The 27537-nt window shown below is 39.6% G+C and overlaps 4 protein-coding genes across 5 annotated transcripts; 3 read left to right on the top strand and 1 right to left on the bottom strand.

Moving 5' to 3' along the window:
* Positions 1-198: 198 nt before the first annotated feature.
* znhit3 (zinc finger, HIT-type containing 3) lies at positions 199-3189 on the top strand. Its single transcript, XM_053331129.1, has 5 exons — positions 199-275; positions 1902-1933; positions 2055-2126; positions 2809-2886; positions 2996-3189. The coding sequence occupies exons 1-5, from the start codon at positions 208-210 to the stop codon at positions 3187-3189; spliced, it is 444 nt and encodes a 147-aa protein (XP_053187104.1). The 5' UTR covers positions 199-207.
* A 421-nt stretch (positions 3190-3610) lies between these two features.
* On the bottom strand, positions 3611-15341 carry LOC128371212 (unconventional myosin-XIX). 2 transcript variants are annotated; one of them, XM_053331470.1, is made up of 24 exons: positions 15079-15341; positions 13729-13876; positions 12668-12816; positions 12239-12352; positions 11294-11426; positions 11141-11210; positions 10918-11020; positions 10552-10648; positions 10370-10446; positions 10180-10270; positions 9836-10001; positions 9006-9079; positions 8382-8503; positions 8121-8234; positions 7848-8024; positions 7627-7764; positions 7425-7532; positions 7248-7318; positions 7079-7161; positions 6265-6401; positions 5970-6099; positions 5540-5625; positions 5125-5451; positions 3611-5014 (listed from the first exon to the last, which is right to left on the bottom strand). In XM_053331470.1, exons 1-24 carry the CDS (start codon positions 15136-15138, stop codon positions 4901-4903), a joined length of 2889 nt encoding a protein of 962 aa, XP_053187445.1. In that variant the 5' UTR covers positions 15139-15341; the 3' UTR covers positions 3611-4900. The 2 variants fall into 2 exon arrangements, with proteins under 2 accessions (XP_053187445.1, XP_053187446.1); XM_053331471.1 differs by having other exon boundaries at positions 8121-8231.
* A 1047-nt stretch (positions 15342-16388) lies between these two features.
* pigw (phosphatidylinositol glycan anchor biosynthesis, class W) lies at positions 16389-18419 on the top strand. Its single transcript, XM_053331875.1, has 2 exons — positions 16389-16517; positions 16923-18419. Exon 2 carries the CDS (start codon positions 16926-16928, stop codon positions 18417-18419), a length of 1494 nt encoding a protein of 497 aa, XP_053187850.1. The 5' UTR covers positions 16389-16517; positions 16923-16925.
* Positions 18420-19910: 1491 nt separating this feature from the next.
* ggnbp2 (gametogenetin binding protein 2) lies at positions 19911-27380 on the top strand. The gene is made up of 14 exons (XM_053331911.1): positions 19911-19979; positions 20704-20823; positions 21256-21336; positions 21492-21745; positions 21972-22070; positions 24424-24537; positions 24657-24866; positions 24987-25161; positions 25268-25447; positions 25559-25697; positions 25843-25965; positions 26074-26219; positions 26303-26512; positions 26599-27380. The coding sequence occupies exons 2-14, from the start codon at positions 20731-20733 to the stop codon at positions 26800-26802; spliced, it is 2028 nt and encodes a 675-aa protein (XP_053187886.1). The 5' UTR covers positions 19911-19979; positions 20704-20730; the 3' UTR covers positions 26803-27380.
* Positions 27381-27537: the final 157 nt, after the last annotated feature.

Here is a 27537-nt window from a genome sequence, read left to right as displayed (position 1 = left end):
AACTGATTAAAACCTAAATGATGAAAGATTAGTCTTATAACATCCGTGTTTTGTTTTAGTGACTTTTATTTTTATGCTTTTGCTGAATTTATCTGCTTTTATTTTGAAAGAAGGGTTATCCGGAAGTGGTATTACGCCTTTTCCTGTATTCCACACGTGTGAATTAGAAAACAACTGTATACCTGGTTAATTCTTGTTACCTATAAGATGCAGCTCTGCAGCGTGTGCGCCGAACAGACACCAAAATACAGATGTCCGGCCTGCAAAATCAGATAGTAAGTGACGTTAGCTTTCTGTCTGCTGGATAGTTAGCTTCCGGTTTGTTTGGCTAGTTCTTATGGTGCTACTCGTTAGTTAAAACAGTTATATGAGCATGAAGAATCCACACACAGTGGTTAATATCTTGGTAGACGACTTTCCACAGCTTTGGCTGACCAATAAATGTGTAAGACTCAATGAAAAAGTATAATATAGAATAATGATAGGCGATAAAGCTAAACTACGACTAATCACAACTACAACATAACGTTACATATTCATGTGTAACGCGACAGTGGCTTTACAACATGCATACAACAACATACAACAAGGTAACGTTTCCAACTAAATTTGAAAAATAAGAATATTTCGAACCGATTTATACACATGCGTTAAAGGACCATTGTGTAGGATTCAGTGGCATCTAGTGGTGAGGTTGTAGATTGCAACCAAGTTAATAGCCCTCCTTTCAGCCTCCCCTGTGTGTTGTAGAGCATACGAAAAACACATATGGCGTTTTTCCATTATGCAGTTCTAGCACTACTTAGCCGACTCAACTCAACTCCTCTTGGTTTGGTACCAGGTACTTCATAGTACCTCCGCAATGTGGGCGGGGTCCTCATAGCACATCTCACATCTCTCGTCTGCCACCACACACAGGAACATGTTTGCACCTCGTCAAAGGACCATGGTGTAGTTTTGTGCATAGGAGCCACATTAACTCGCATGAAACTTGCTGTAACTTTATGTTGCCGTTATTTAAAAATGGCAGGTTTTGATTCTTGTGTGGGACTGCGCGCTCATGCCACTCTCTAACCTTGCCAGAGCAGGTACTAAAACAGTACCAGGTACTATCCCTTATGGAAAAGCAAAAATGTCGAGTCAAGCTGAGTAGTGCTAGAACTGTATAATGGAAAAGCCCCAAAAAGGTGTATGGTTTGTCTTTTCATGACATGACATGGTGGCTTGCATGGAAGAAGTAAATGCTAGATGGGACAGGCCAAATTGACTACTACTTGTGAATGTGGTTACAGTCTGGTTTAGGTTAAGGTAAGCTTAACCTAAACCAGACTGTAAACCTATGAGATTTGTACACTAACCTTAATAAGGTATTTGTAAATGCCACAAAATACACACTGCAAAACACCCTCTCAAAGGAAATAAATACACTTTGAGATTTTAGCAGGTCCGAAAGGTAAAGGTGGCACAGAGATACTGGACTTCAAACTATACCTTTTAAATTAAAATGGATGAGTTCTTTTGGTGTTTCATGCCATAAAATATTTTTAGAATAACAGGAAGCCTGCAGTTTATATTACTACGTATTAATGATGAAACACAATTACCACAATCTCATCAACAGGCTCTTATTGCAGCAAAATAATCTAAATGATCCATATGTTATCTCCCCATTAAGCTATTATGTAGACTTATATATGTACATAACATAAAGTGTCACATCCACTTTACTTATGATGCCTAATTGTTTTCTGTATCAATGTCACACATATCTAATTGCTTACTAATAGATGGAATTGCTTATTTAAACATGTATAAACACATTACTGATGTCAATGTGTTGTACCTTGATTCAGCCAGTATTTGTATGTATAAGATAAATGAATCATGTTTTTCTGTTGTAGTTGTTCACTTGGCTGCTACAAGAAGCACAAAGGTAAATGAGCTTGATCTCAGTGTTTAACTGTTATAGTTGTGTGATGTTTAAACAAAGCTGTGATCATACAATATTACACTGCTCATCATCCACTGATCCACCATCAAATTTCTCTCCATAGACACTTGCCTTCCTGCTCAACAGCTCCCACACACTGCTGAAGCTTCTGAAGTGAAGCCTGCTCTAAATGCTGGTATGTTGTTCTTGCTCTCATTATTTCTGTGTTTTCTTATTGTGAACAATTGCTGTTTATAGAAAAATGACAAAATACTTGTTTTAATCTGGATTTCACTTTCTTACACTGAGCTAGAGTGTGAGGACGAGTTTAACTTTTGAATTGGTGGAAAATAGTACTTCGGTGTCAAAATTGTGTCCAATTATATTCAAATGTGTATCTAGCCAGGATTAAATTGCAGAACATATCATGTTAAATACAGCTGTATGGCATTAGAAGCAGAGATTGAATGACCACCAGAATTCAGCCTTCATGATTTTCTGTTGCTCTGTGTGAAAAGAGCTTTTCACAGGCTGTGGCTCTACCTCCTGAGCCACAGCCGGTCGTCCTCCAATTGGAAGATTGGTGGTTCGATTCCCGTCTCCTCCAGTCCACATGTCGATGTTTCCTTGGGCAAGACACTTAACCCCAAATTGCTCCCGTTGCTGTGCCAACTGTGTATGAATGTGAATGAATGGTTAGATTCCCCTAATGAGCAGGTTGGCACCATGCGTGGTAGCTCCTGCCATCAGTGTATGAATGTGTGTGAATGGGTGAATGACATGTAATGTAAAGCACTTTGAGTGGTCACAAAGACTAGAAAGGCGCTATATAAGTACAGTCCATTCAATTTACCATTTTTGCTTTACTGTCTCTGCAGAGCCGTGGAGTGTTGAAGATCTTCTGCATGAGGATGACATCACCGACAAGGTGCCTCTGCAGAGACTCCAGCTGTTAGGTATTAATTAACCTTTGACAGCACCCCGCATCCAATTTCTCTTTACCCAACACAAATTAAGTTTTCAAAAAAAGTCAGCTGTAGGTCATTACTTTCTCTTTTTTTTCAGGTCAATCAAAAGAGCTCAGAGATCTTCTTTGCAACCCACATCTGAGGCAGTTATTACAGTCCATTGACAGCTCAGACACGAAAGAGGACGCGATGAGGGCTGCCATGCATGAGCCTCTGTTTGGCGAGTTTTCAGATCAGTGTTTGAAAATTGTAGAAAATCAAGCAGAATCAGTGACAAATGGTGATTTGTAAAACAGGTTGTTTTTTTTTTGGGGGGGGGGGGGGTGTACATTTTTAAATATAAAATGTCTTGGAATAGGCCACATTGTGCCTCACCTATTATATAATTACTGTCATTTCTGTTGATTTAACCTCCACTCCTGTGCCTCATCATGTTACAGTATGTGTGTATATATAGTGTTGAAATAAATACTTACAACATCAATTCCTGAGTGGTGACAGTGTTGTCAAACAGCTGATCACATGCAAAGTTTGAGTTGCAGTTAAAATTTCAACAAGCTTTTAATAAAGTGACATTTATTTCAACCCAACATGTCAGTTAAATATCGACACACTTCAAGTTTGTGTACACTGATCCCCAATGTTAACACAGACAATAACAGTTGGTTAAAGTATACAGATTGCAAATGATATACAGTCATAATGTCCCTGACACACATTTACATATAGTGGTGAAAAAAAGAATTATCCAGCAAGTAAATGAAGATATGCTACGAGTCATCAAAGCTGGTCCCTGTGGATAATATGATGAATGAAAAGCTAGGAGAGTAAATATCAGTGGTAAGCATATATGAGGTATTGCTCGACATGCAGCATCGTTTTTAATATTTAAAGTATGAACATCAAAGCTTTATAGCTATACAAACAACAAAATGAGTGTTGCCATAGAACACTGTACCATGAAAAGACTTTGGTATGTTACATAGTACACTGCTTTGGATTGCAGCTGATTAGCATAGAAAAAGGATGTGCATATTATATTGATCAAACAAAAAGCAGCAGTTTGAACAAACCTGTGTTCCCCTTTTCCCTGTTTTACATCAGTAATGCTTGTTTTTGACTCTGCATCCATCTGTTGCAGTTGTTTGCAGATGTGTGGTTTTAATGTGCAATATGCGCTTTACATGTGCAATACTTAATGACTTACCTCTCCCAGCATAAACCACACTCAACATGAATGCTAGATGATGTGTTGACATCTTCAAATGAATCAGCAGTGTGTTTTTACACATAAACAATCACGGTTAAATAAATACATGTACTAACAGCTCATTCTGTGATTAGAGTAGATTTTAAGGAAGGCACTTGTCAGAGGCCCAATACTTCTATCAAACAGTCAAATGTTCCAAAAAGGCAACAATTAGACAAAAACCTTCCGCCCTGTCTTTTTAAAAAGGTGCTGAGATTGTGCCATAATTCTAGTTCTCCAGATACAAAAGATAAAAAATTTCCATTTGTCATGCAGCGATCATGACTCACATCTCACTCATGGTTTTCTGTTAATGGGACACATGACACATATTCTAAAAAATGGTGGACAAAATTATATCTGCTCCATCTCTAATGTAGAGGGGCAATGGACAGACTAATGACTTTAAATTTGAGATGATTGAGTCTCTGTGGCCTAAATAAGGTCAAGTTCAGAGTACACTGCATTATCTCACCTGACCTCCTGACACTGACATTATTATACAAGGATGCAGGTGATTGCATCCTTGTATAATACAGCTTAAGACAAACTTTGGCACCCTTAAAGTCAATTTGAGATGTAAATGATCATTTTAAAGTTAGATGCAACAACATGATACATAACGATGCATCAGTTCCCTCGGTGTCAGATTGTAGACGGGCGGCTGCTTCACTGCTAAAGCAACTCTGTGTCAAATGATCCTTTATCCAGCTCCATGAAATCAGGCTTTAGTGTTATCCAAAGAGAGAACTCTTATAAAGTTTTCTCTAGCAGGATCTCATTGAACCCTGTCACTTCTGTCTTCTTCCCTGGCTTTCTATCAGCATAGAGAAGTGGAGATCGCTGACAGTGCAGCTTTACGGATCCCTGAGTAGAAAAGGCAGAAAAAAAAGAATGTCAAGAGAACAATCTTAAAAACACTCAGCTGAAAAAATCATTCAGGAGATATAGCAGAACTAGTGTGGACGTGCTCTCACCTTGGGTTGAGCCCGTATGGAGGCCACCCCCTGTGTGTACTGGTTGGTCTCCACCTTGTACTCCCCTTTCCTGGAGGGCAGGTTAAGGGAGGCCATGACAGACATCATCTTCTGGAAACCAGTGGCCGTCAGAGACACAGTAATGGAAGGGGCAGAGGCCAGAGCCAGCCCCATGGGCCACCCTCGCACTGTGACGGGCTCCGGGATGCTGGAGAGCTGCACCGAGCCCCGCTCCCTGATAACAGGATTCAATGGGGGTATCTCCTCCTCCTCCACCATGTCCTTTGCGTCGTCCAGTTCTGCCTCGGCCAAGGATTTCAATAGAGCCTGCAACCAAAACAAAACAGTCATTTACACATTATTCATATAAATTCATATTAGTCACAACTCCTTATGAAATGTCTCCAAATCTCACCGTCCACTTCCTCCAGGTGCTTTGGATGACTGACGCTGCTTTGTTCCATCTCTTGACCTGCTTCCTGACGAGCCAAGACCGCACAGCTGCAGGAAGCATAACACACATTCAACATCAAACCAAGACGTGCATTCCGCAGATTAGCACAGTTTGAAACAATGTAGAGAGAAATATTAACATATTCCCATTTAGAAGGAAGTATGAAAAGAACATCTGTCATCAACAGTTAATCAGATGAGCTGTGATTGTGCTTGACAGCTTTTGTTGCTTCTGAAGGGGATAAACAGTGTCTGCCAGCAAATAGTGTGTACAGACTCTGCCAGCTGAATCCTGTTGGCCAGACAGTCAGGTCAATGCCAGCACACTCACACAGTGGCAGCCAGGGCACAGAGCTGTGCTTATCAGACTCACCGGGGCATTAAGAGTTTACCTGCTTGGATCAGAGTGGCAGACTGCTGTCGGACATGGCGTCTGTGTCGCTGGTATCTCAGCCAGCAGCACTGAATGGAAAAGGCACACTGAGAGAGGATCTTCCCCCTCTGATCTTCCAGCAAATCTAGCTGTGGGACAGAGCCAGGCAGGTCAGTACTCCAGAAAAAGACCAGACTCCTGATAAGTAATTAAACATTTACAGCCCTGCTAAGCACAATGCGACCAGACTAAGTTATACACACAAACACTTTAAATTAGGAGTGTGAGAATGCATGAGTGTATAAATATCTGACCATCAACTGGGTGAGGAAAACTTTAGTCCTTCCACAGTGCACCAATGAACTCTGTTTTTCAAAAGTTTGGTTTTGTAACACCATCCTGAGGAGCTCCTCCACCTCTTGTGAAGCATCAACGCTGTCGGCTTCCGCGTCTGAGACAGAAAGACAATCAGGACATAGACAGAGTTAATGATGAGTCATATAATTCAAGCAAAGGCTGAGCCACAATCCAACTACAGAGATTCAGTTTTACCACACCGTGTTTGTTTGACCGTTTGTCAGCGTGAGAAATCCATTAGGATCAACAACACAGCTTCCACACACACCAATATGATTACTGTGAATTCATCACATCATTGAAACATGCACGTGCATATGAATACAGAGAGAATATGAATACAAGATGTGAAGAGTTCTAACAAAATATTGACAGCACTCAGGATTAGTGAGCCGGTTCCTTGAGCATAAAAAGCAACAGAAAAGTGAGTTAAGACAAATATTATAGTTCAAGCATGCAGTGATAAAAAAGTAAGTAGAGAAACATGAAGGAAAAGCTCCGGGAGTCAGACATGCAGTCAGACATGCACGCATTTACCTGGAAAGTTCATAAGAAGTTGCAATTTTTGTTAGAAATTCCAGTTTTTAAACACCAAATTGAAAAGTTCCCAAGGAGAGCAGAGAGCTGAGGAGCAGATTTACTAAGAGGACTAGTGTAGTAAAAGGAGAATAAACCAGCAGACCTAAAGAGAGGAAATAAAATCAGTGTTTGCCCCACAGGAAACATGCCAAATTTGACGTCAAATAGATCCAGCAACAAACTTGTACTTACCAACACTAGGAGTCCCTGAGTTGAGCCTTGAGTATTTCGATCGAATCAGTCCATAACGTTGAATGAAGCTTTTGAAAGAAATTCTGCACAAAAGGAAATGACAAGTTCTATGAAACCGGAGAGAAATGCAGCAATAAATGAAGAATTAAGCAAAGGGAAGATATTTCACCTTATTGGAAAGCCAGCAGCACTGATATGTATGGTCTCCACAATCCCACAGGCCTCCAACTGCATGATCACCTGACAACAGACAAGAAATATCCTCATTACATGTAAGGTCTTTCTCTTTTGTGGACACAGAATATATAATAATAACTCCACCAGATTAAAAATGGGGAACATCTACCTCCTCCTTCTTGAAGGTCAGCGGCTTGCAGTCTGGGTTTGGTTTGATGCAGCGTGTGTAGTGAGGAGTGGTGTTGTGCAGGATTTTCATCAGGCTCTCCAGAGAGTTCTACAATAGGGACATCAACATCATCAATGCCAAGATTCCCAGGAGGAACTCTACATGCCCCAACAAGCTGCTGTAACCAAAATTATAAAGGCACCTTAAACTTTGAGACCACAGTGACTTTGCTGAGCCCTTTTGTAGGTGAGTTGTCAGATTCCTTGTCAGCGAAGATCTGCTGGAGCAGGGGGTTGTCGGCCTTCTGAAGCAGACCAATGAGCTCTGGCGGCACCGGGTCCTGGAACATAACATCCAGCAGATGGTGAGTGGGTGAATCTGCGTATCAGCTGTTCTGAAGTTTAAAAGGCTTTTCTTACGCACCTTGTTTTTCTCCACCATGCCCTGGATCTGGTAGTTGACTTTGCCGGCGTAATGGGCCACGGTAAAGTGTGGTTCCTTGCTGAACTTATCCCAGCTGATGTTAGCGTTATCACAGAGATCCTTCTCTAAACGGATCCTGAACGTCTGGGCGTCTGAGGCGCGATTAAGTCGACTCTCCTACAGGACAGAAGGGTGAAAAGTTGATGATCCGCTGAGTGGATTTAATAATGAATGAATCAATGTATGTGTTAAGCAAGAAAATGACCAGCATACCTCATTAAGAAGAGAAAACACACTGATGGGGCTGCCCTCTAGGAGGTCCAGACAGCTTTGGTTGTCTTGGTATTTGACAAAGGACCACTCCAACCCCTCTGACACATATTCCTCCTGGGAGAAGTAACATATAAACATACAGTCAAGTACAAAGTCTGTTTTTAACATCACAGGGAAGGAAGGAGATTTCATAAACACTAAAGTCTAAAGTCTGGGAACTTGGGAAGTCTTCACAGGAAACAGAAAACCAATAGACGCTACCTGCTGAGCTCTGAGATAATGGGCCACAAAGTGCTGCTGGAGTTTCTCGTTGGCGTAGTTGATGCACAGCTGCTCCAGGTTATTGATCTGGAAACACTCAAACCCGTACACGTCTAGAACTCCTGGAGATCACAGAGATGAGCGTTAGTAATCTTCTGTACTGCTCTGGCAATATAGATTTCTGATATGTCATACCAATAAAGCTTATTTGAATTTGATGAGTTTCTGTGTGTGACTTTATAAAAAAGAGGCTGTTAACAGATATGAAGGGCTGCAACGAATGAATTTTATTATGAGTTTATCTGCTGATTATTTTCTCAACTGAGATGAAATATTTTTTTTATAATAGTCATTCCCAATGTTTTTAAGCCCACAGCAACAGCTTGTTTTCATGTTTTGTTAGAACAGTCCAGAACCAGAAGAAGATATCCAAGTGACTGTTATACATGTCAATGAAAAAGCCAGAACCAGAGACTGTTTGGGATTTTTGCTGGTAGAATGGCTGAAATTATTATCACTTAATAAATCAGTTGCAGATTTATTTTCTGTAAACTCATCAGTGAATGGACTAATCGTTGCAGCTCTGCAGGTGTTCAGTGTGGTGAAAGAAAAGAATTCTTGTACCTATGAAGTTGCACCAGGTGGATTGGTCAGCACATATGCTGTTGTTGATGAATGTAACCAGCCACTCAAATAATCTGTAGGGGAAAAAAGGCAGAAAACACACACTTAATCCAAAAGATGGAGACTTTATAAGTAATAAACAGTGATAAACAGACATGTCTCCCTCTCTGTGTACTGTAAACAAAAAAGGTATGATGGTTTCACATTTAAGTGTTTAATGATAACAGTCTTTGTACACGCAACAAAAACAAGCTCCAGCAGACCAGTAGAGCCCAACCAATATATTGGTCAGCCAATATTGACCTATCACAGATATATCGGTAACGATGAATACGTGCCAATAATTGATTTATTTTTCATTAATTTTATAGGCAGCATTTTCTGTATATTTCATCATTTTTCTTAATTCAAGTTTAATATATACTTTTTTTTTTTTGGGGGGGGGGGGGGGGTTGTATTATTTTTTTTAATTCATGGCTAATTATAATTATTGTATAAAATGCACTGAAACAGTAATCATCACTGGGAATTAAAGAAAGTTTATGTTAAAATGTTCAATATCATGGCCATGTCACAAGTGTTTATTAACTAAAACTTGAGGGATCATTACAAAAAATAATAAATACAAATTTTAATGTGTGTTTATGTATATATTTTGTACATTAGATTATCAGCCAATATATCGATATTGGAAAAACATTTCTCCCTCTATCTGTACTGGCATCAGCCTGTAAAATCTAGCGTCAGTCGGGCCCCAACAAAGAGCACTTTTTCCACGCAATATCATCCCAATCTGACAAGCTGATGTGTTATTTGTTCCTTGTTCTTACTGTGCGTAGATGGTCTTTGCCAGACAGTCTCTCCTCACGCTGCACTCGGCCTGGGAGCAGGGCTTGAGCACACTTTGCTTCCCAGCTTTCAGCATCCTCACAGTTAAACAGGACTGCAGCTCTTCAGCAGAAACGAGCAGCAGCTCAGCAGCCCTCTGCATGGACTCTAATGGGGCAGAGTGATGTCATGGAATTTAGCATGACACACAGAAGTACAACCTGGATGACATATTACACAAATCCCTTGATCGTTTATGTCAGCCAGACATTTCTGATCACAGAGATTTCAAGCACTCAGACAGAGGATCGGATTTGAACGCTTCAAACTAAATCGCATCCAATACCTTTCGACTGTTCCTCCAGGTTACACAGGTGTGATTCGTCCGCTGAAGAGCAGAAATTCACATTCCCCAGCTGCAGAATCCCTGCTAATATCTGTAATACATCACAGCATGAACAGAGGAAATTAAAGGCTCTACTCAGAAAGAAAGAATAACACAAAACTGAATTAAAAGTTGATGATTTACACCTTACCCTGAATATTTGCCTCTGCCTTTCTGTATTAATGCCCAGATGAACCATCGCCTCGACTGTCTCCTGGAAACAATCCTCTATAAAACATTCAACAAACAGTTTTTATGTGTCAGAATAACAAATAAAATCTATACAAAGAAATGATAAAAAGTACAAAATGCACATAATAAATAAGGACTGACCCTCAACAGTTTTGTCAACATTTGGCAGCCACGCAAAATGTTGACCATGTGGCATCATCCACTCCTTTTTCTGCTCATCTGTGGCTCCTTTCATCATCTGAAAAAACAACACACACAGCATTAAGCTCTGTGGGAATGTTAACATGAAAAAGAAATACTTCATGTTCATCATTTATTGGTGCTTTTCATGAACTAAGAAAAATAACTTTTTTCAGCTTTACGGAAATGCTTTTTTTTCATATAATTCAATGGGTTTTTTAAAACAGGATTTCTTATAAATATCCTATGAATATACACTTAAAAATAATTAAAAATCACCAAATTTCAAGATATGCATTTTTCACTGGACTGGGTCTGTTAACTCACCTGGTAAAAGATGTGAAAGTTCCTCTCATTAGCCAGCTGGCAGGCCACCCTGGTCTTCTCCAGCAAATAGGTTTGCACAGACGCTCCCACTAACATCTGACACCTTCATGTCAAAAAAACATGTTGAACGGTTTAAACTGACCTACATATGCTGCAGTCTGCTTTATGAAAGTGAGCTGATGGTCTCATGTAAAGATGAAGGCAGTGAGTCAGTTGTTAGTACCTGTCTAGCTGGAGCTGGATGTACTTTCCAAAGCGACTGCTGTTGTTGTTTCGTAGCGTGCAGGCGTTGCCTACATGAAAGGTTGAAATTTAGATTCAGTGACTGTCCATAGTAGCTTTTTTTTTACAAGACGCCAGCTGTTAGTTCTCTTACCAAAAGCTTCCATGATGGGGTTGGAGTCCAGCACTCTCTTCTCTATCCTCTCCACGGTGCCCTGACTCTTCACCACCGAGGAAGAGGCTGCCACAGTGGCGTAGTACTTCATCAGGCACCGAGACGTCCATGTCTGTAAAGAAACAAATCCTTCATACACAGCTAAGAAGTATACTTCAACCTGACAAAACTAACCATTAGTCAACTAAAGATGCTTTCTACCCATCATAAAACTCATTTTACAGATTGTTTTCCACATCTTCTCCTATAGGCCAGAGTTCAGTGCATTCAGAGCAGCAAATGAACTGGCTTCACATTGAATAGCTTCGTTATTACATCAGTCAGTGAAGTGCAGACAGATGCAAACATCAAAACTGCCCTCAAGACCCTCTCCAGGCATGTTTTAAGACATACAATATAATAACATTCTGCTAATAGTTTGTGAGTAATATGGTTTTTCCATATCACACTTGTGAAAGTTTTATATCTTTCATTATCTATATACTTGATTTGTTTATAATATCTAGTATCCTTTATTAACTGCATTATCCTCATTTTAATTGTTTTCATTTATCTTGTATCTTATTATTTTATCATACTCAACATCATTGTAAATTGGGGCCGACCCTGATGGAGTTTAAATAAAGGTTATAATTATATATACTGGATGCCGATTGGCTTCCAAGCTCTTGATGTCACATATAATGCTCGTAGGTACATGTGTTAGACTTGGATTAAAGGTGAAGCCAGAGAAACCTTAAACACACATTTTTGAGTTGAAGGGGACTTTAAGACTTTGCACTGAGCAAAGAATAATAATGAACACTGTTTTGTTAATAAATACAGTTTGTAATTATAATGTCCAGGGCATGAATCACATGAACGACTAAACTGACATGAGGAAACTAATAAAGCAGGTTAACGTTAATTATATTCTCATGTTACCTTTCCTGCACCGCTCTCACCGCTGACCACCAAAGACTGGTTCACTGGCTCCACCTGACCCTGCACATTCCTGTAGGCTTCTTCTGCCACAATAAAAATATGTGGTTTGGACTCCTGTTGACAAAAATATACAGATCTATTAATATGCTGATAATTTCCCAGCTGCAGGTAGAAGTACATGACTGAGTTTGACAAAACAGGATAGACAAGGAACTACAGGATTCATGTTTGAAGTAGTTAAACTGAGCAGAAAACAGCTTGGTTGACATGTTCTACACGTGTTCAGACATACTCATGAAATATTCATCCTTACTGACTTGTTGACATACTTTTTTTTTTAAAGATCTGCATGAATTGCACCACTACACAGTCCTACAGAGAAATATACATGTTAGCTGAATTACAGTGATAGATTGTTGTTATAAATACCTGGGGCTGAGGAGCGCAGTGATACTCCTTCATCACATCCAGAGAGTAGAGGTCCGGTATGGGCTGGAAGGGGTTCAGAGCCACCAAAGTGCAGCCAGCATTGGTGTAAAACACCTTCACGCTGTACCTGGCCTGCAGGCATTTCAACACTGTCAAAGAAAAACATTAAAACATCATTAAGTAGATATTTACAGATAACTGGATTAAAAATTAAATATCACTGACGGAAGGTCAAAAAGATGAAATAATCAAATTAGGTTATTATTATTCTCTTAGTGAGGTGATGCCGAATCACAGTTAGCAATATAATCATTGTCTAAACCTAGATGTCAAGCAACATTATGAACAACACAATGATAGACAACAAGATGACTACATTTATCTGACCTGAATGGATTCTTTTGGCCACACACCACAAACTAGTAGTGCTTCTAAAACCGTTTGATGTAGATGTAACATAATTATCTCTATAAAAAAAAAATCAGAAAGCTTTGGAGCAAAAACTCCTCCATGCTGACCGCCCTGACCTATGCTGTTAATAAGTTTGATTTTCTCCCTCAGGCTGAAACTAAAAGTGACACTGATCTTTCCTTACATAACACTTCTGACACTGCATTTTTATGTCAAGAAATGTTTAAACAATGATCAGTTAAAATGTTGCACATATTGTAGGTACCCTTAAATATATTATGAAAGAATCTGAGGCTGGACATTGCTGTTTTTAGGGGCATTCAGCAAAAAAAATCATGTCCTTGGTTCTGCAACTTGAGTGAAACTTGTTCCCTATCATGGTGGCAGCACAGCAGCCATTAATGCATTAATGCTGTGTTTATCAACCCACACAGATTTTATCTTAACTTAACGTGGGTAAACAATACAGAGAAAATGCCAAACCAAGGTGACACAAGCTGGGAAACACTGTGGCTGTAAATACAGACAGTTTATGCAACAAATCAAACCCTCATTGACATACAATGATAGATGTATGACATCTGCATACTTTGTTGACCATCAGATATTATCACCATCATCTCCAGTGACGTTGTAGCCCTACTCGTTACCTGTCGTCGGGGTCACTGGGTTAACTTTGGTGAGGTCGTCATAGGTGTGGAGTTGGTCCTCGTTGGTGAGGAAGGCCTGGAGTTCTCCTTCCAGTGAGTCATTGAGCGGCCGATCAGGTGAACAGGCTTTCTGGACAAATCCTTTCACCTGTGGGGATGGGGCAAAATGCGAGGTGACGCACATAGAGAGGACAGTGTGTCTGGAGGAATTAATCTGCATCTTGTAAATAATGCAAATTAAATACAAGGAGGATACAATAAGGAAAATAACAAAAGCCAGGGATAGGAGATATATATTTTACTACTATGAAACGCCCCAAAATGTTCGAGCTCAGCAATTAAATGTCAACTTTTTATTCTTGACTTTGCTGTCAAACATCACAAATCAGATTACATATGTAAATCAGGCATTAATTCTCACATTGTATGATATATTCATGGATGCATTGGTTTACTTCAGAGGCCTACAGTCTTATTAGGTAACTGTTCCCTGCATTTTTGCAGAGTCACTTCTTGCTGAATGTGTCATGTGTAATCCATACAATCCACGACAATCACTTCAGCCTGATAAATGGAAGTCTGCTTTATCCCGCCACAATCACGTGGCCTGTACCTGCAGCCTGCTGGAGGACTGTCAACAGACTGAGGTACTAAATTTGTGCAGACAGATTTAATCCAATACCAGGTAGCCTACATCTCATCATTCTGTAAAGCCAATTAAACCATGTTTATATTCTTGATGCCATTAATTTAATACCTAATGGTACTTAATAACATCCTGCATACACAATACATGATGACATACATAAATTACATGTAATTGGCATTGCTAGTGCATACAATTAACAATATAAAGTCACATGTTAATGCAGTATGGCTTAAGAACAAAACAATACATGAGAAAGGTGATTTCTGAAGATATTGGTCACCTCTTTGAGTAGCCCTGGGATGTTGTCATACTAAATTCAAGTCAATAATCTGGTAATTTAGTGACTGCTGTTGTTTATACTGGCAAACTGACAACAACCTAAGATATTATTTAGCTATTTAGAGCCAGTGGTATATACACAGTGTTATAGCAGTCTGTGTATACCGTGTCTCTATGTTATAATTAACTGATAATAACCGGCTGCTTGGAGCACATTTACACGAACAACAGCAGCACGTATTGTTAACGGTCACCAATTTACCTTCATAATACATTACAAAGGTTTGAATAAGGACCAGCCTATCAGGGCTGAGAGCCGACACAGATTGATAAGGGTTTTCTACGTTAAGTTTAACTTTAAACACTGAAGTTTACATTTTACAAAGCAAAGAGGGAAACCTCTGCTCGGTGTCCTCACTTACCGTCGCCCCTCCATGGCTGTGTCCCACTCCAACGTTACGTTGGTCGGTCGCAGAAGTCATTGATTTTACCGTTACAGTCAGCCTGTCTGTCTTAAAACTCAGCTTTGATAAAAACAATATATAACTCTAATAAAAACGTTGTTTCATGATTCTACCCTTCAGTTACTGTCAACTTTTTTCCATTACTGTCAGGAATTCCACAAGGACAACCTCCCAACCGCCTGCTCCCTGTTCAACTGCCTCCCATCCTAGGAAGGTGAATTCAACACCCGCCCAACTCTGCCTCTGATTGGCAAGTACTCGTTGCCTGCGGTGGTTGGGTGGTTACGTTTAAGTATGAGGAATGAGATTGGTCAGATTAAGTTAAGAATGTCAGGGTAAGCCAATCAGAGGCAGACTAGGGCGGGTAACGACTTCGCCGTCCTAGGAAAAAAACTGTCTCCCAAACACATGCCCAAACAGCTTCCAAACTCCCGAACCACACTCACTCCCGCCCTCTTCCTGATGATTCACGGCACTGGTCAACCATAGGTTGTTATTTATACGGTTAAAGTTTGCCCTGAAATCACCATGGAATATTTTCAATGTTAAATTTGCCACTTAACTTGATTTAAAGTACGACGCTTCTCATTCACAAGACTCCAAGTTTTCGGGTTTACCCTTTCAAAGTGACTATTGATGGCAGAAGATGGCGTTGTTCAGTCATTTTCAACAAACGAAACAAATGGGGGGAAGAATACATTGAAAACTTTGACTTATAACTCTATAATGAGATACTCTTTAATTAACTGATTAACTATATTCACTTACTACTCTTATTAATGGTAAACTGAGTTTTAGTCATAGGTTTTAGTCTTATAGCTATTTCTGTGTTTTCTGTGGACCTTGAGCTCAGTATAAAGAAGTCTCAAGAAACCAGTACTCCTAAATGATAGAGGACATCACAGAGTATTACAACCCTAAATTTCATTTTGTCATTTTAAATGTAGCGTTTATTTTTTTATTTTTTGGGCCCTAAACCTGACACAGTGACATGAAATGGTACTCAGTTTCATGCTATTTTTGCCTATTTGTTTCCGTCCTTTTTCAGTGTTTTTCCCCAATTCCGCACATTAATAATCACAGGGTCAGTTGTAAAATAAAATATAGCTATACTGTATAAATAATACGCATATTAATAATATTCAAATAATATTTTTCCACAATACTTTCAATAAGGAAAAATCTGATGTCCAGATTAGTCGGAAGTTGTTAGAAATCCGAGCACGTTTGAATGCGACATGTGACCCAACGCGGAAATAAACGAAGGCGCTCTCTCATGTTATTGAAAGCATCATGGCAGGTTAGATCCGACTGCTTCATTCAACTAGAATTTGCAATGCAGTAAAACAGGTCTGTGTATAAACCTGCATCTCCCACGCCTTACAGACAAACCAGTGGTAAGTACTGCTAACAACGGGCTTCGTAACACCATTTAACGTCGCAGTAAAGATTAGAGAAGTTTGGACTTAACTCGTGGTAAACAGGTTAGTGATACAGTGAGTCCACTATCAGGGAAAGTGAAACTACCTCCTGAGGAATTTACATTGTTGTTCCAGTGCTGTTGTGCGGATAGGCCATTGACTGCAAAGAAGGACTGCTTAGCATAAGTACATCTAGATTTGGATTGTTGGTATAGGTGACACCTATACTCTTTAAACAGGTTATACAGGTTTTATATCCTTGTATCAGCAAGTGTACCCTTATCCCTTTTAAAATTCATCATAGGTGACATTGTGTTCTGAATTTTTTAAAGGTTTCCAAGTGTAAATTACACAGTGAATAATGATTTGTGATATTTGCAGGCCATGTCTCAGAAGGACCAGAAAGAAGCGTTTGTCAGTAATCTCAATGGGACCAGTCTGCAGGAGGTGGCGCTGGGCTCATTTCTCGCCCCGCTGTGCCTCATCACCAGAGGACTCCTCCTGATCCTCTACCATCAGGCCAAAGGGAGTCTTCCTCTGCCACTTCCACTGATTTCTCACCTGCTTCTGGACTTCTCGGTGCTTATCCTCCCCCTCGTCCTGTCCTGCACTGTCCTGAGCGACATTCTTCACCATGTCATATTCATCTCAACCTGTGTCCTAGCTTGCACGATCTTCTACATCTACCGCACCAACAGGCCTCCTGCTCGACACCCGCAGTCCGCCATCAGCACCTTCCTTCAGAGTCACGTTCAATTCAAACAGATTCCCTTTGTCACCATCTTTAGAGTGTTAGTGAATGTGAAAACAGCTATCAGCATTCTCGCTGTAGACTTCAGTGTCTTCCCAAGGCGATACGCTAAGACGGAAACCTATGGAACAGGCGTTATGGATTTTGGTGTTGGAGCATATGTCTTTGCGAATGCCCTCGTCTGTCCAGAGGCACGGAGGAAGAACGTCTCTGGATCCAAGATGAATCATATCTCCAAGCAGCTACTGTCTGTCTGGCCCCTGGTTGTTCTTGGCATGGCACGGCTAGTGGCTGTCAAAATGACCGGCTACCATGAGCATGTGACAGAATACGGCGTCCACTGGAATTTCTTCTTCACACTTGCCATCGTGAAAGTTGTAGCTTCAGTGGTTTTGATTGTTTTACCAATCAGCCAGTGCTGGCTCTTTGCCCTGCTGATCAGTGGATTTTATCAGTTTGCTCTGGAGACAACAGAGCTCAAAGCTTTCCTTATCCACAACAATGACAGAGAGAAGGACCTCCTGCACGCTAACAAGGAGGGCATTTTCTCTGTAGTGGGCTATGTGGCTATCTACATGGCAGGAGTTCAGATTGGACTCTATGTGATGCAGCCTAGAACCCAGGTTAGAGAGTGGCTCAAAGCACTTTTTAACATTATGTTGGGAAGTCTTGTGCTTTATGCAGCTTTGTACGCATGTCAGACCTTTGTGGAGCCAGTGTCACGGCGCTTCGCTAATTTATCTTTCTGCCTTTGGAGTGTTGCCCAGTCCCTGTTTTTTATGCTATGCCTCGCTGCAGCCGATATGATTTTACTGTTTTCCAAAAGAACGTCAGGCTGTCACTTGTTGCCGTTGTCATGGAATCTGTATAAAAAGCAATCGTCAGACTCAGTCTCTGAGAAGGAGAGAGAAGAGATGGACAGACTTTGCCTCATTCAAGCTGTCAGCAGGAATCAGCTACTGTTTTTCTTGCTTGCAAATGTCATGACAGGATTGACCAACTCCATGGTGAACACGCTCAGTTGCAGCAGTGTGTTTTCAGCATCTGTTTTGCTGGCGTACATGTTCATGAATTGCATTGTAATATATGTTTTACATCTATGTGGAATTACAGTTAAATTCTGGTAAAAATTGAACTTGTAAGAAGATACCATTGTGCATGCTTTCTTTATTTATAAAGAGAAATGTGTGTAAATGAAACTGTACCTCTGAATAAGTGAGGACTTGCACTTTAAAAAAAGAGGATCAAAAGTGCTGTTAATGTTCTTAAATGATTTGCCTTTGATATAAAACCAGTTTGTTCATTAAATAATGCATTTAATTAGTCAACAGTAAGTATGAGCTTTTCATAAAATGGAAAACAGCCTCTATAATGATGCAGCAAATCAACAAACCTTATATTGTTGTTCTTCTGTATACTGTATGTTGTTGTTGTTTTTTTTACTTTTTGCTTTTTTAATCTATTTCTGGTGTTTAGGACTTCCCTGCTTATTTAATTGCTCAGTACAGTGCATGAAATATAAGTTTGTCATCCTAAAATCCCAATTAAATATCCATATATAATATACAAAGCAACAAGCAAATAAAAATGAAGCACTGGAAAATTCTTATGGCTCATTTATTCATTTCAAACTGTATATCCAAATAAAGATGTCTCATTAACAGCATATTTATAGCAGCTTTCCTTGTATGAATGAGGATGTTTCTCTTGATTGAATAAAAGAAAATCGTTAATTATGAATAAAAAAAATTGCAATTTGACATGCTGGAAGTATCCAAGTATTTCCTCAAAATAGATGCATTGTTTTTGTTAAACTTTATGTACACACTGGAACTTACAAAAGGTTTACTGTTCCAACAACAGTAACAAGGCAATGTATGCAGAGCGAAGTAGAGCATCGATCATAATACACCAGAATGGGAATTTACATCCTTTTTTTAAGTATAAACACTAATAATAAATGTCTAAGGGAAATAATCTAGAGGGGCATAATAAGTAAACCTGCTTCTGTATTTGGAATAATATGTATATTGTTATAGACTGGGGAACAACATGGTTATTACCCAAAAGATTTTTTTTGTGTGTGAAAATGTTTCACTGGTGTTATCTAGTTAATTTAGTTCAGTAACATATAGACTAAATATTGACCTTCTTTGTTCTTTCTCTCAATCACACATGAAAGCAGAAGTCATCTTTTTTGGGACTATACCTTTAGTCAGACATTATGGCGTGACCTTTATCTTTTTTTAAACAGAAAATTATATTTGTTAAACTCAAAATGGAACTTACCCCATTCGATTAAATGTATTATTAATATTGTTTCTTCATTAGAAACATTCCCCAAACATGCCAGCTGATTTGCAGAAACAGAACCTTATTGTCCTTCGTGTTCCACTTAAACACACTAAATACTGCACAAAATCCAAAGCTGTGGAAAATAGAACCGTACGTAATACATTTGATTAGTCATTTATTTAATTTGATTATGTTTACGTTTGCTTTTTGTTTTTATTTATTTACTGGTGTGAATAGAGGAACGGCGCGCCCCCTAGAGGCCGTGCGTCTTACGTCAGCTACTACGTGCTTAGTGCAAAGGTCAAATCAGTAATGCAGATTTCGCCACCGTAGCAGCCTCACTCACTGTCGTACTTATTTATTTTTGTTTAAGAAGGAACTTTCAGAAGTAGGTGAGTAAACACAGTAATTGGGTTTCTGTTAAAGGCGCATTTAAGTAGCTCGTCAAGGTGGCAGTTCATGTGCAGTCTTTTAAACGTTGTAAAGAGAAGCTAATAAAAGTGACAGTCGCTAAGTAGCCCAGTTCAACTTTATATAAGCCGTGTTCGAGCTTGCTAACGCGAGCTACAGCGATGCTAACAAGTGGCATCGATCAGGTTGAAACTAACTATATCAACGCTGCACGGTATATCATTCGTCAAGGCATTACACTAGTAAGAATAAGGACATATAACGCAATTGAATGTTTGCTTCCTCGTTTCCCAAAATCGTACTAGAAAATTAAATGAGCTAGTAGGCTAACGTTAACTGGCTCGACGCCAGTTAGTTTATCCTGCTCGGCAAATAGACGTTAGCGTCATTAAACCTGTGTTCATATCTGAAAGAGTGCAAGACTAACCTCCTGACAACAGATTGTATATAATAAAATGACATACGTTCGTTTTTCAGGTTTTCGTTAACTTAGCTGCCGAAATCTGGGTCGAGACGATTCTGTCTCTTCTGCAACCGTGTCAGTAAATCAGGTGCTGTCAGCATTAGATAGCAAATGGTTGGCATTTAGTACCGAGTTTTAATGTCAAATAGTCTGTCACATAGTATTTTTTGCGTGACAAGGAGGTGTTGTAGACAGCGTTGATTTCTGATGCGGTCAATCGGTCTCTTATGTGTAACCTGCAGGCAAGCTGCACCACACTAGGAGAAACCATGGCTCGTCTGGTCGCGGTTTGCAGGGAAGGTGAAGAGGACTACCCATTTCTGTCCAGACAGATCCCTTTGTATATTGACGATGGCCTCACGGTAAGTAAGGTTTCTCATATGTATGATCAAGGGGATGTCCGTGAAGATCATAGGTGGGAAAGGGCTAGCTCAATCATAGGCCACATCAGCTCTATTGACCAAAACCAAAGGCTTTGGTCTGTGCTCACCAAGCACAGACCATCATCAAAATGTTAAAGGATAGGTCCTTAAATGTAACACTGTTCATACTGTAAGACATGAAAAAATAATGCTCACTAGGCAATTAATGTCAAGAATTCTAAGTGGCCATATTATACATTTTAGCATTCAAAAGGACGATCTTGACTCCTGATAAGTGGAGCATTAATAATGTAAAAAGTGACTCTGGATATACTCAGAGACATGGTCATATATTGTGATACTTATCAGCACGGCTGAAATGAGAATTTCAATAATGTACACTAACGGCTTTATATTTTCTCTTGTTGCCAGATGGTAATGGAGTTTTCTGATAGTGTCTTGGAGGTTGACAGACCCGAAATTAACAGCTCTCATTGGAAACAGTTTTCTGAGGTGAGTTGTTTTAATTTCATGTACGCAAGCGTGTGATATATTTTATTTTTTTGCTCTTGACCTACTATTACATACACACGCTGAACCGAAAAAGGGTGTAGGTTTTCTTCATGTGACTTGTCAGCAAAGCTGTAACTGATGTATGATTCTTTCAGTATCACTCCAAGTTGAAGCAGCAGGACTTGAATATTGCCCTCATGGTGACATCCAGGGAGGTGTACGGTGCATTATCTCAGCTGGTGGCATGTGTGGGGTGCAGACGAAGTGTGGAGCGCCTCTTCTCTCATTTAGTGGAATCGGGCAACCCGGCCTTAGAGCCACTCACAGTGAAACCCACGGGCATGCTCTCTGTCACCAAGGCCTGTTTGGCAGATGTGAAGAAACTCTATACCCTCTTCTATGTCCACGGGTGAGATATTCACAAATGCATTACTTTCATTTTCACTGCCAAATTTATATGTGGGAATTACTTAGCTGTACTCTGTGTTTGTTTAGATACAGTATCAGGATAATTCTATACCAGTTTAAAGTACTTTAAATGGACATGTTTCACTGATGTATTCATATCAACTCTTAAAAATTCAAATGTGTGTATATATATATATAGATATAGATATGTATTTATATTTTTGCAGGTCTAAGTTGAATGACATGATTGATGCCATTCCAAAAAGCAAAAAGAACAAACGATGCCAGTTACACTCCTTAGACACACACAAACCTAAACCTTTGGGGTGAGTAAAATGAGTATTTTCATATGGTTTCCTCGTCAAGCTGTTATTAGGGTTCTCCCTAAACAATATTTATAATGTTATGACCAAACCATAGTGAAGGTGGCACAGAATTAGTGGGGTTTTAAAAATGACGCTGGTAGAGGCGTGGAAGATAACAGATTTAGGATCTTCTTTCCTTTGGTCAGTTTGTGTCCCTCTGTAGGGAGTAGGGTTGCAAAATCCGGGAATTTTCAAACTTGAAAACTTTCCATGGGAATTAACGGGAATTAATGGGAAATACCGGGAATTTACTAAACTGAAGGTATGTTCTTATTAGAGAACTTAAATATAGTTGTGTAAAATAATATTTTAGCATAATCCTGACTAAAACCAAATATCATGCAGTACAGTTGAATATCTATGCTATCACATGCTCACATAGCACACTGTGTACTGCAGGGCTACTGAGACCAAGGCCCCCTATATTCACTGTGCATACTGAGACCACACCCCATACATTCACTGTGCATACTGAGACCACACCCCATACATGCACTGTGCATACTGAGGCCACGCTCCCTATATGCACTGTGCATACTGAGGCCACGCCCCTACATGCACTGTGAATTTCTACAGTTCTGGACCACACTTTTGATATATTTAGGAATATCTTTATGTGTAAGTGCTATATTTAGCCTTATGGTCAAAACCAAATAAACCACAATTTATACAGTAAATATCACTTTAACAGACAGGAGTGGAACTTTGATGTTACTAGTTATATCATTTGCACCTAAGTAAATAACAATAACAAATAGTTTTAAAAACATCTTGTATATTTTGGTTGTATCACCACCAGGATACATTAGACACATTCCCGTCAGGGATGTGTAGCTTCACAGACACATTGTTGTATTTTTTCAGAGTTGTGTGTAATTATAAATATTATTTATATAATATATAATTTTATAATTGAATATAACTTCAACAGCTCAGGGACATCAAGTGACATTGTGTACCTTTTTTCATCGTCAACTTAAAATAATGTTCTGTTATTTAATGTTTTTTAATTTAATTTTTTATTCAATTAATCAATCAAATGATGATACCTTTCCACTAAATTACCCTCAATTCCCATAAATTCCCATAATTCCCATAATTCCCATAGAAAGTTTTCAATTTGGAATGTTTCCAAAATTCCCCAGCTTAACTTCCCATGGAAATTTACCGGAAACTTTCCGGAAATTTACCGAACATTTTCCACCCCTTTGCAACCCTAGTAGGGAGGCACAAGTCTTTAAGAAAAGACAGCTTCTTTCAGCCTCCAGGAGGCCTTTGTTTCAGGCCAGTCATGTGTGTACCATTTGATGGTCAATTGATTGATATATACAAAAATATACTTCACATTTGAAAACTGTTCAGCATGTTGACTGACAAACTTGAGGTTGAACAGAAATTAATAATGATTGTTTGAGGCTTTCTGGGGAGTTGCCTCAGTGTGATTATTACAGCTTGCTGTACAGCTTTCAACCATGTTTCTTCTTTTTACTAATCATGTAACATTTTGTAGATCTAAGATATACAAACTTGAACACTTGGGGCTAGAAAAAAACTGGAGTATAGCTTAGTTTCATTCTCTATGTATGTGCTTGTAACATTGTTGGGATGCTTATGTCAGTGTCATTTTGATATCAGAAAGATGCTCTTACGTACATGTACAAGTATTCTCTATTAAAATAGAATAAGACCCCAGTTACATTAATGTTCTTTATCATCTGGTGATTTGTATAAATATTTGGGATATTTCAGTAGTTTCAGATGTAGGAAATACAACCAACATATAAAACAATAATTATACTGTAAGTTCTTCAGTAATACCTGGATAATTCCATCTGTTAGAAATCCTTAACCAGTGTCTGGAGCACCTGGAGTATTTCACATGGTGGGGACATACTGCAGCAGTTGCATGCGTTTAAGCCAGTGTGGACTGGGGGAATGGATTTTTTTTCTTTTTTCTCTCCAGACATCAGACAAGTTGGCATTGTTAAGTGTAGTCCATGTAGTGCAGCATTGCACAGCTAAAAAGACATAATAGATCAATCTTGCTGAATTAGTGGAGACTAAAAGCAGATGTAAGGAGAGTGAATATTGGACTTTCATTCACCAGGTGGACAGAAACCTGACTCCACATATGTATCTGCTGGATGTGTAAATAGGCAACTGTTTGCTAACACATTCAACATATGAGCTTATAAGATCATAGATAAATATGTCAGTGTTGATTTTACAGCTTGTTTGCCTTATTTTAGGTTTAAGAGATGATTGTGCTTTGTGATGCATTTTGTTGTAATAATGAAGTGATAATTGCTTACAGTGGAAGCTGGATGGATGTGTGGGAGCTGATGTCTCAGGAGTGCAGGGATGAGGTGGTCCTCATTGATAGTGCCTGTCTCCTAGAGACGCTGGAGACATACTTGCGTAAACACAGGTAATGTGTGACTGTCATATTGCCTTGATTTCCAAAATGCTTTTTTTTTCCTCTCACAAATTTTGTTTGGCAGGTTTAAAAGGAACTGCATTGATTGGATATTACTTTCTTGTCCAAAGGTTTTGCTCTGACTGTAAGAATAAAGTGCTACGGGCGTACAACATCCTGGTTGGAGAATTGGACTGCACTAAAGAGAAGGGCTACTGCGCTGCCTTGTATGAGGGACTCTGCTGTTGCCCCCATGAACGCCACATCCATGTGTGCTGTGAGACCGACTTCATTGCTCACCTCCTCGGCCGGGCAGAGCCTGAGTTCGCAAGCGGCTTTGAGTAAGTCAAATTTTTTAAGCTCACATTCTCCGTCAATCAAGCCAGTTTGAGCCATTAAGTCTTGCTGTGATTCTTTCGTTGTATTTGTACATCCAGTTGATGTTTTTTGTTTTTTTAAAGACGCAGAGAGAGACACGCCAAGACAATCGACATTGCACAAGAAGAAGTCTTGACCTGTCTGGGTATTCACCTGTATGAGCGGCTGCATAAGATCTGGCAGAAACTACGAGCAGAGGAGCAGACCTGGCAAATATTGTTCCATTTGGGAATTGATGCACTACGCAAAAGTTTTGAGGTACATACCCTCTAAAGAAAATGTGTGTGGTATCACTTAGAACTGATTCATCAGAGGATGAAGGCATTATTGTGCTGTGATCATTTATCTATTACCACGTCCCTAGATGGCAGTGGAGAAGATGCAGGGGATCAGTCGGCTAGAGCAGTTCGTCGAGGAACTGTCTGAGGAGGAGAGGGCCAAAGAGCTGAAACAGGAGAAAAAGAGACAAAAGCGAAAAAATCGACGCAAAAACAAGTGCGGCTTTGAACTGGAGGCAGAGGACAAGGAGAAAAATCTGGATGAGGTAGGAGTCTAAAGCCGCCCTCACAAATTAGATTTAAAAGCACCTGTGTGCATCTGCAGCTCCACATCTGTTTGCCTGTATACAAAAGTCTGACCATTCGGTGTGTTACAGGGTTCTCTTGAGTCTATGAAGGGTAGCTGCAACACCTGTGCTAGACATGGTGAAGAGAAGGAGGAGGAGGCCGGCAGCGAAGAGAGTGTCGCCCCCAGCACAGGCCCATCCTGTAGCTGCCCGGACAACACCAAACAAGGTAAATATTCACACAGACATCTCCGTATGACATTAAACCTGTATGTGCATAGAGATCACTGCATGAGCAAGACTAGTCTGACTTGTGCTTGAATGTAAGGAGAGATAATGAGATGTAAAAAAAAAAAAACCTGGTGTTTCTCTAGATTTATCCCCCCTCATCAATGGTAGTGACTGGGGTTACTCAAGTATGGAGGGCAGCGAGATGGGATCGCGGGAAGGATCTGACGTTGCCTGCTCTGAGGGAATCTGCAACCATGACGAAGCAGGTCAGGTTTGAGCAGCTGAGGATCTTCAACTCTGAAACCATTTCAGAGTCTTTTAAACATACTGTGTAATGTCTTTTCTCACTGTGTGTTTTTGTTTACGTTCTGAAGGAGAGGACACAAATGGCCACTGTGCTGAAGACAAGGAGGAGGATGTAATAGACAGCTGTGTGGACTTCTGGCCACAACCTGAGGAAAAGACTCAGTGCAAGAGTAAAAAGAAGAAAAAGAAGGGCAAAGGTTTATGCAGCAAACAGGTGAGAGGACAAAGTACAGAATGAACCTGATGTATGCACAATATTCAATGCTATATACCAATCAGAGTATGCACTGTCTCCAGGGAAAAAAAGGTGGAGGTTGTATGTCAGATGGGAACAAAACGGGCCACAATCCGTCATCACACACTTGCCGAACCAAAGAAATCTTTTCCTCCTTATGTGGCGATACGTTTGCCAGCATTGCTATACGGCTACCATGGACGGTACATCAGAAGAACCTCAGCCTTAATGCAAGGTCTCCAGAGGCAAACAGGACTCTTGTAGAACTTCTGGTAAGTGTAATAATCAAAAGTAAACCATTTTGAAACTCATTTTTAGGGTATAACAGTGTGCTGACTGACTGCAATTCTTAAAACAGGATGATTCTGAAGCGACTTCAGATGAAGAAGACTTTCTGACAGAGGATGAAATCCAGTCATTTTTAGAAAGAAACCAGTCCTTCTACAGCAACCGTCACCAGTATCGACAGCTCCTGAAAGAGAAATTCACCAACTACTGCCATGCCACTGAGAGAAGTAAGCCAGTCTGTGGCAAGTGGTTTGCCACCACCAGTGTCAACTAGCTGCACTAATGACATCTTCCCCTGGGAAAAACACTCACGACCACTGGTGCAACATCTTTAGAAAAGATAAAAATTCTGAAGTACATTTGTTGTCTTGTTCGGTCATTTTTTTCCTTTTTAAAGTCAATGTGATTCTTATTTTCTATTGATCATTTCTCTCTCTTTTACACGTGTACACCAACACACTTTTCCATCTCATCTCTTGGCCACGTTCTCACCTGTAATTGTTCTCTTTGACCAAGCCTAGCTATTTGTTGTTGGTCTTCTGTAGGTTGTTGGGTAAGAGCACAGTGGAATTTGTAATCAAGCTTTGCAAGCTGTGACATTAGGAATACATTTTAGGAGTCTTACTTCATGTTTTCTTTTTCTTTCTTTTTTTATGTTTTGTTTCTACCATATTTTGTTTCTTTTTGGTGACACTTCAGTGTAGTGGTAAAGGTTGTACCATTAAATGTGTACAGGAATTCTAAATATAAAGATTTTACAGAGAATAAACATCCATTTGTAATAAGGATTTGGGTGTGATGCTAAGAGCGCAAAATTTACTAAATAAAAAATATTTATTAATATGCATTATATATTTGTTGTTTTTCATTTGTATTTATATTTTATTTATGCCCTGATCGTAAAGAGTTCTCATTCTTTGAGCCACTGATTCTGACCATTTTAACTCTAAAGAAATTGTATCATTTAAAGGACAGGTAGTGATTATAGTCCTGGGGTTAGAACATTGTT

Source organism: Scomber japonicus, chromosome 13 (genome assembly GCF_027409825.1).
Source record: "Scomber japonicus isolate fScoJap1 chromosome 13, fScoJap1.pri, whole genome shotgun sequence".
NCBI classification, from domain to species: Eukaryota; Metazoa; Chordata; class Actinopteri; order Scombriformes; family Scombridae; genus Scomber; species Scomber japonicus.
This window is presented reverse-complemented; position numbering and strand designations above follow the sequence as displayed.

Excerpts from the sequence above, each read along its gene's own strand:
- znhit3 (XM_053331129.1), top strand. The coding sequence starts at position 208 with ATGCAGCTCTGCAGCGTGTGCGCCGAACAGACACCAAAATACAGATGT. Across the intron at positions 1,934-2,054 it reads CTGCTACAAGAAGCACAAAG|ACACTTGCCTTCCTGCTCAA; the intron begins GTAAATGAGCTT and ends TTCTCTCCATAG. Across the intron at positions 2,887-2,995 it reads GCAGAGACTCCAGCTGTTAG|GTCAATCAAAAGAGCTCAGA; the intron begins GTATTAATTAAC and ends CTTTTTTTTCAG.
- LOC128371212 (XM_053331470.1), bottom strand. The coding sequence starts at position 15,138 with ATGACTTCTGCGACCGACCAACGTAACGTTGGAGTGGGACACAGCCAT. Across the intron at positions 11,021-11,140 it reads ATCCAGCTCCAGCTAGACAG|GTGTCAGATGTTAGTGGGAG; the intron begins GTACTAACAACT and ends TTTGACATGAAG. Across the intron at positions 7,319-7,424 it reads TGACCTTCAAGAAGGAGGAG|GTGATCATGCAGTTGGAGGC; the intron begins GTAGATGTTCCC and ends GTCTGTTGTCAG.
- pigw (XM_053331875.1), top strand. The coding sequence starts at position 16,926 with ATGTCTCAGAAGGACCAGAAAGAAGCGTTTGTCAGTAATCTCAATGGG.
- ggnbp2 (XM_053331911.1), top strand. The coding sequence starts at position 20,731 with ATGGCTCGTCTGGTCGCGGTTTGCAGGGAAGGTGAAGAGGACTACCCA. Across the intron at positions 22,071-24,423 it reads CACAAACCTAAACCTTTGGG|TGGAAGCTGGATGGATGTGT; the intron begins GTGAGTAAAATG and ends AATTGCTTACAG. Across the intron at positions 26,513-26,598 it reads GGACTCTTGTAGAACTTCTG|GATGATTCTGAAGCGACTTC; the intron begins GTAAGTGTAATA and ends TTCTTAAAACAG.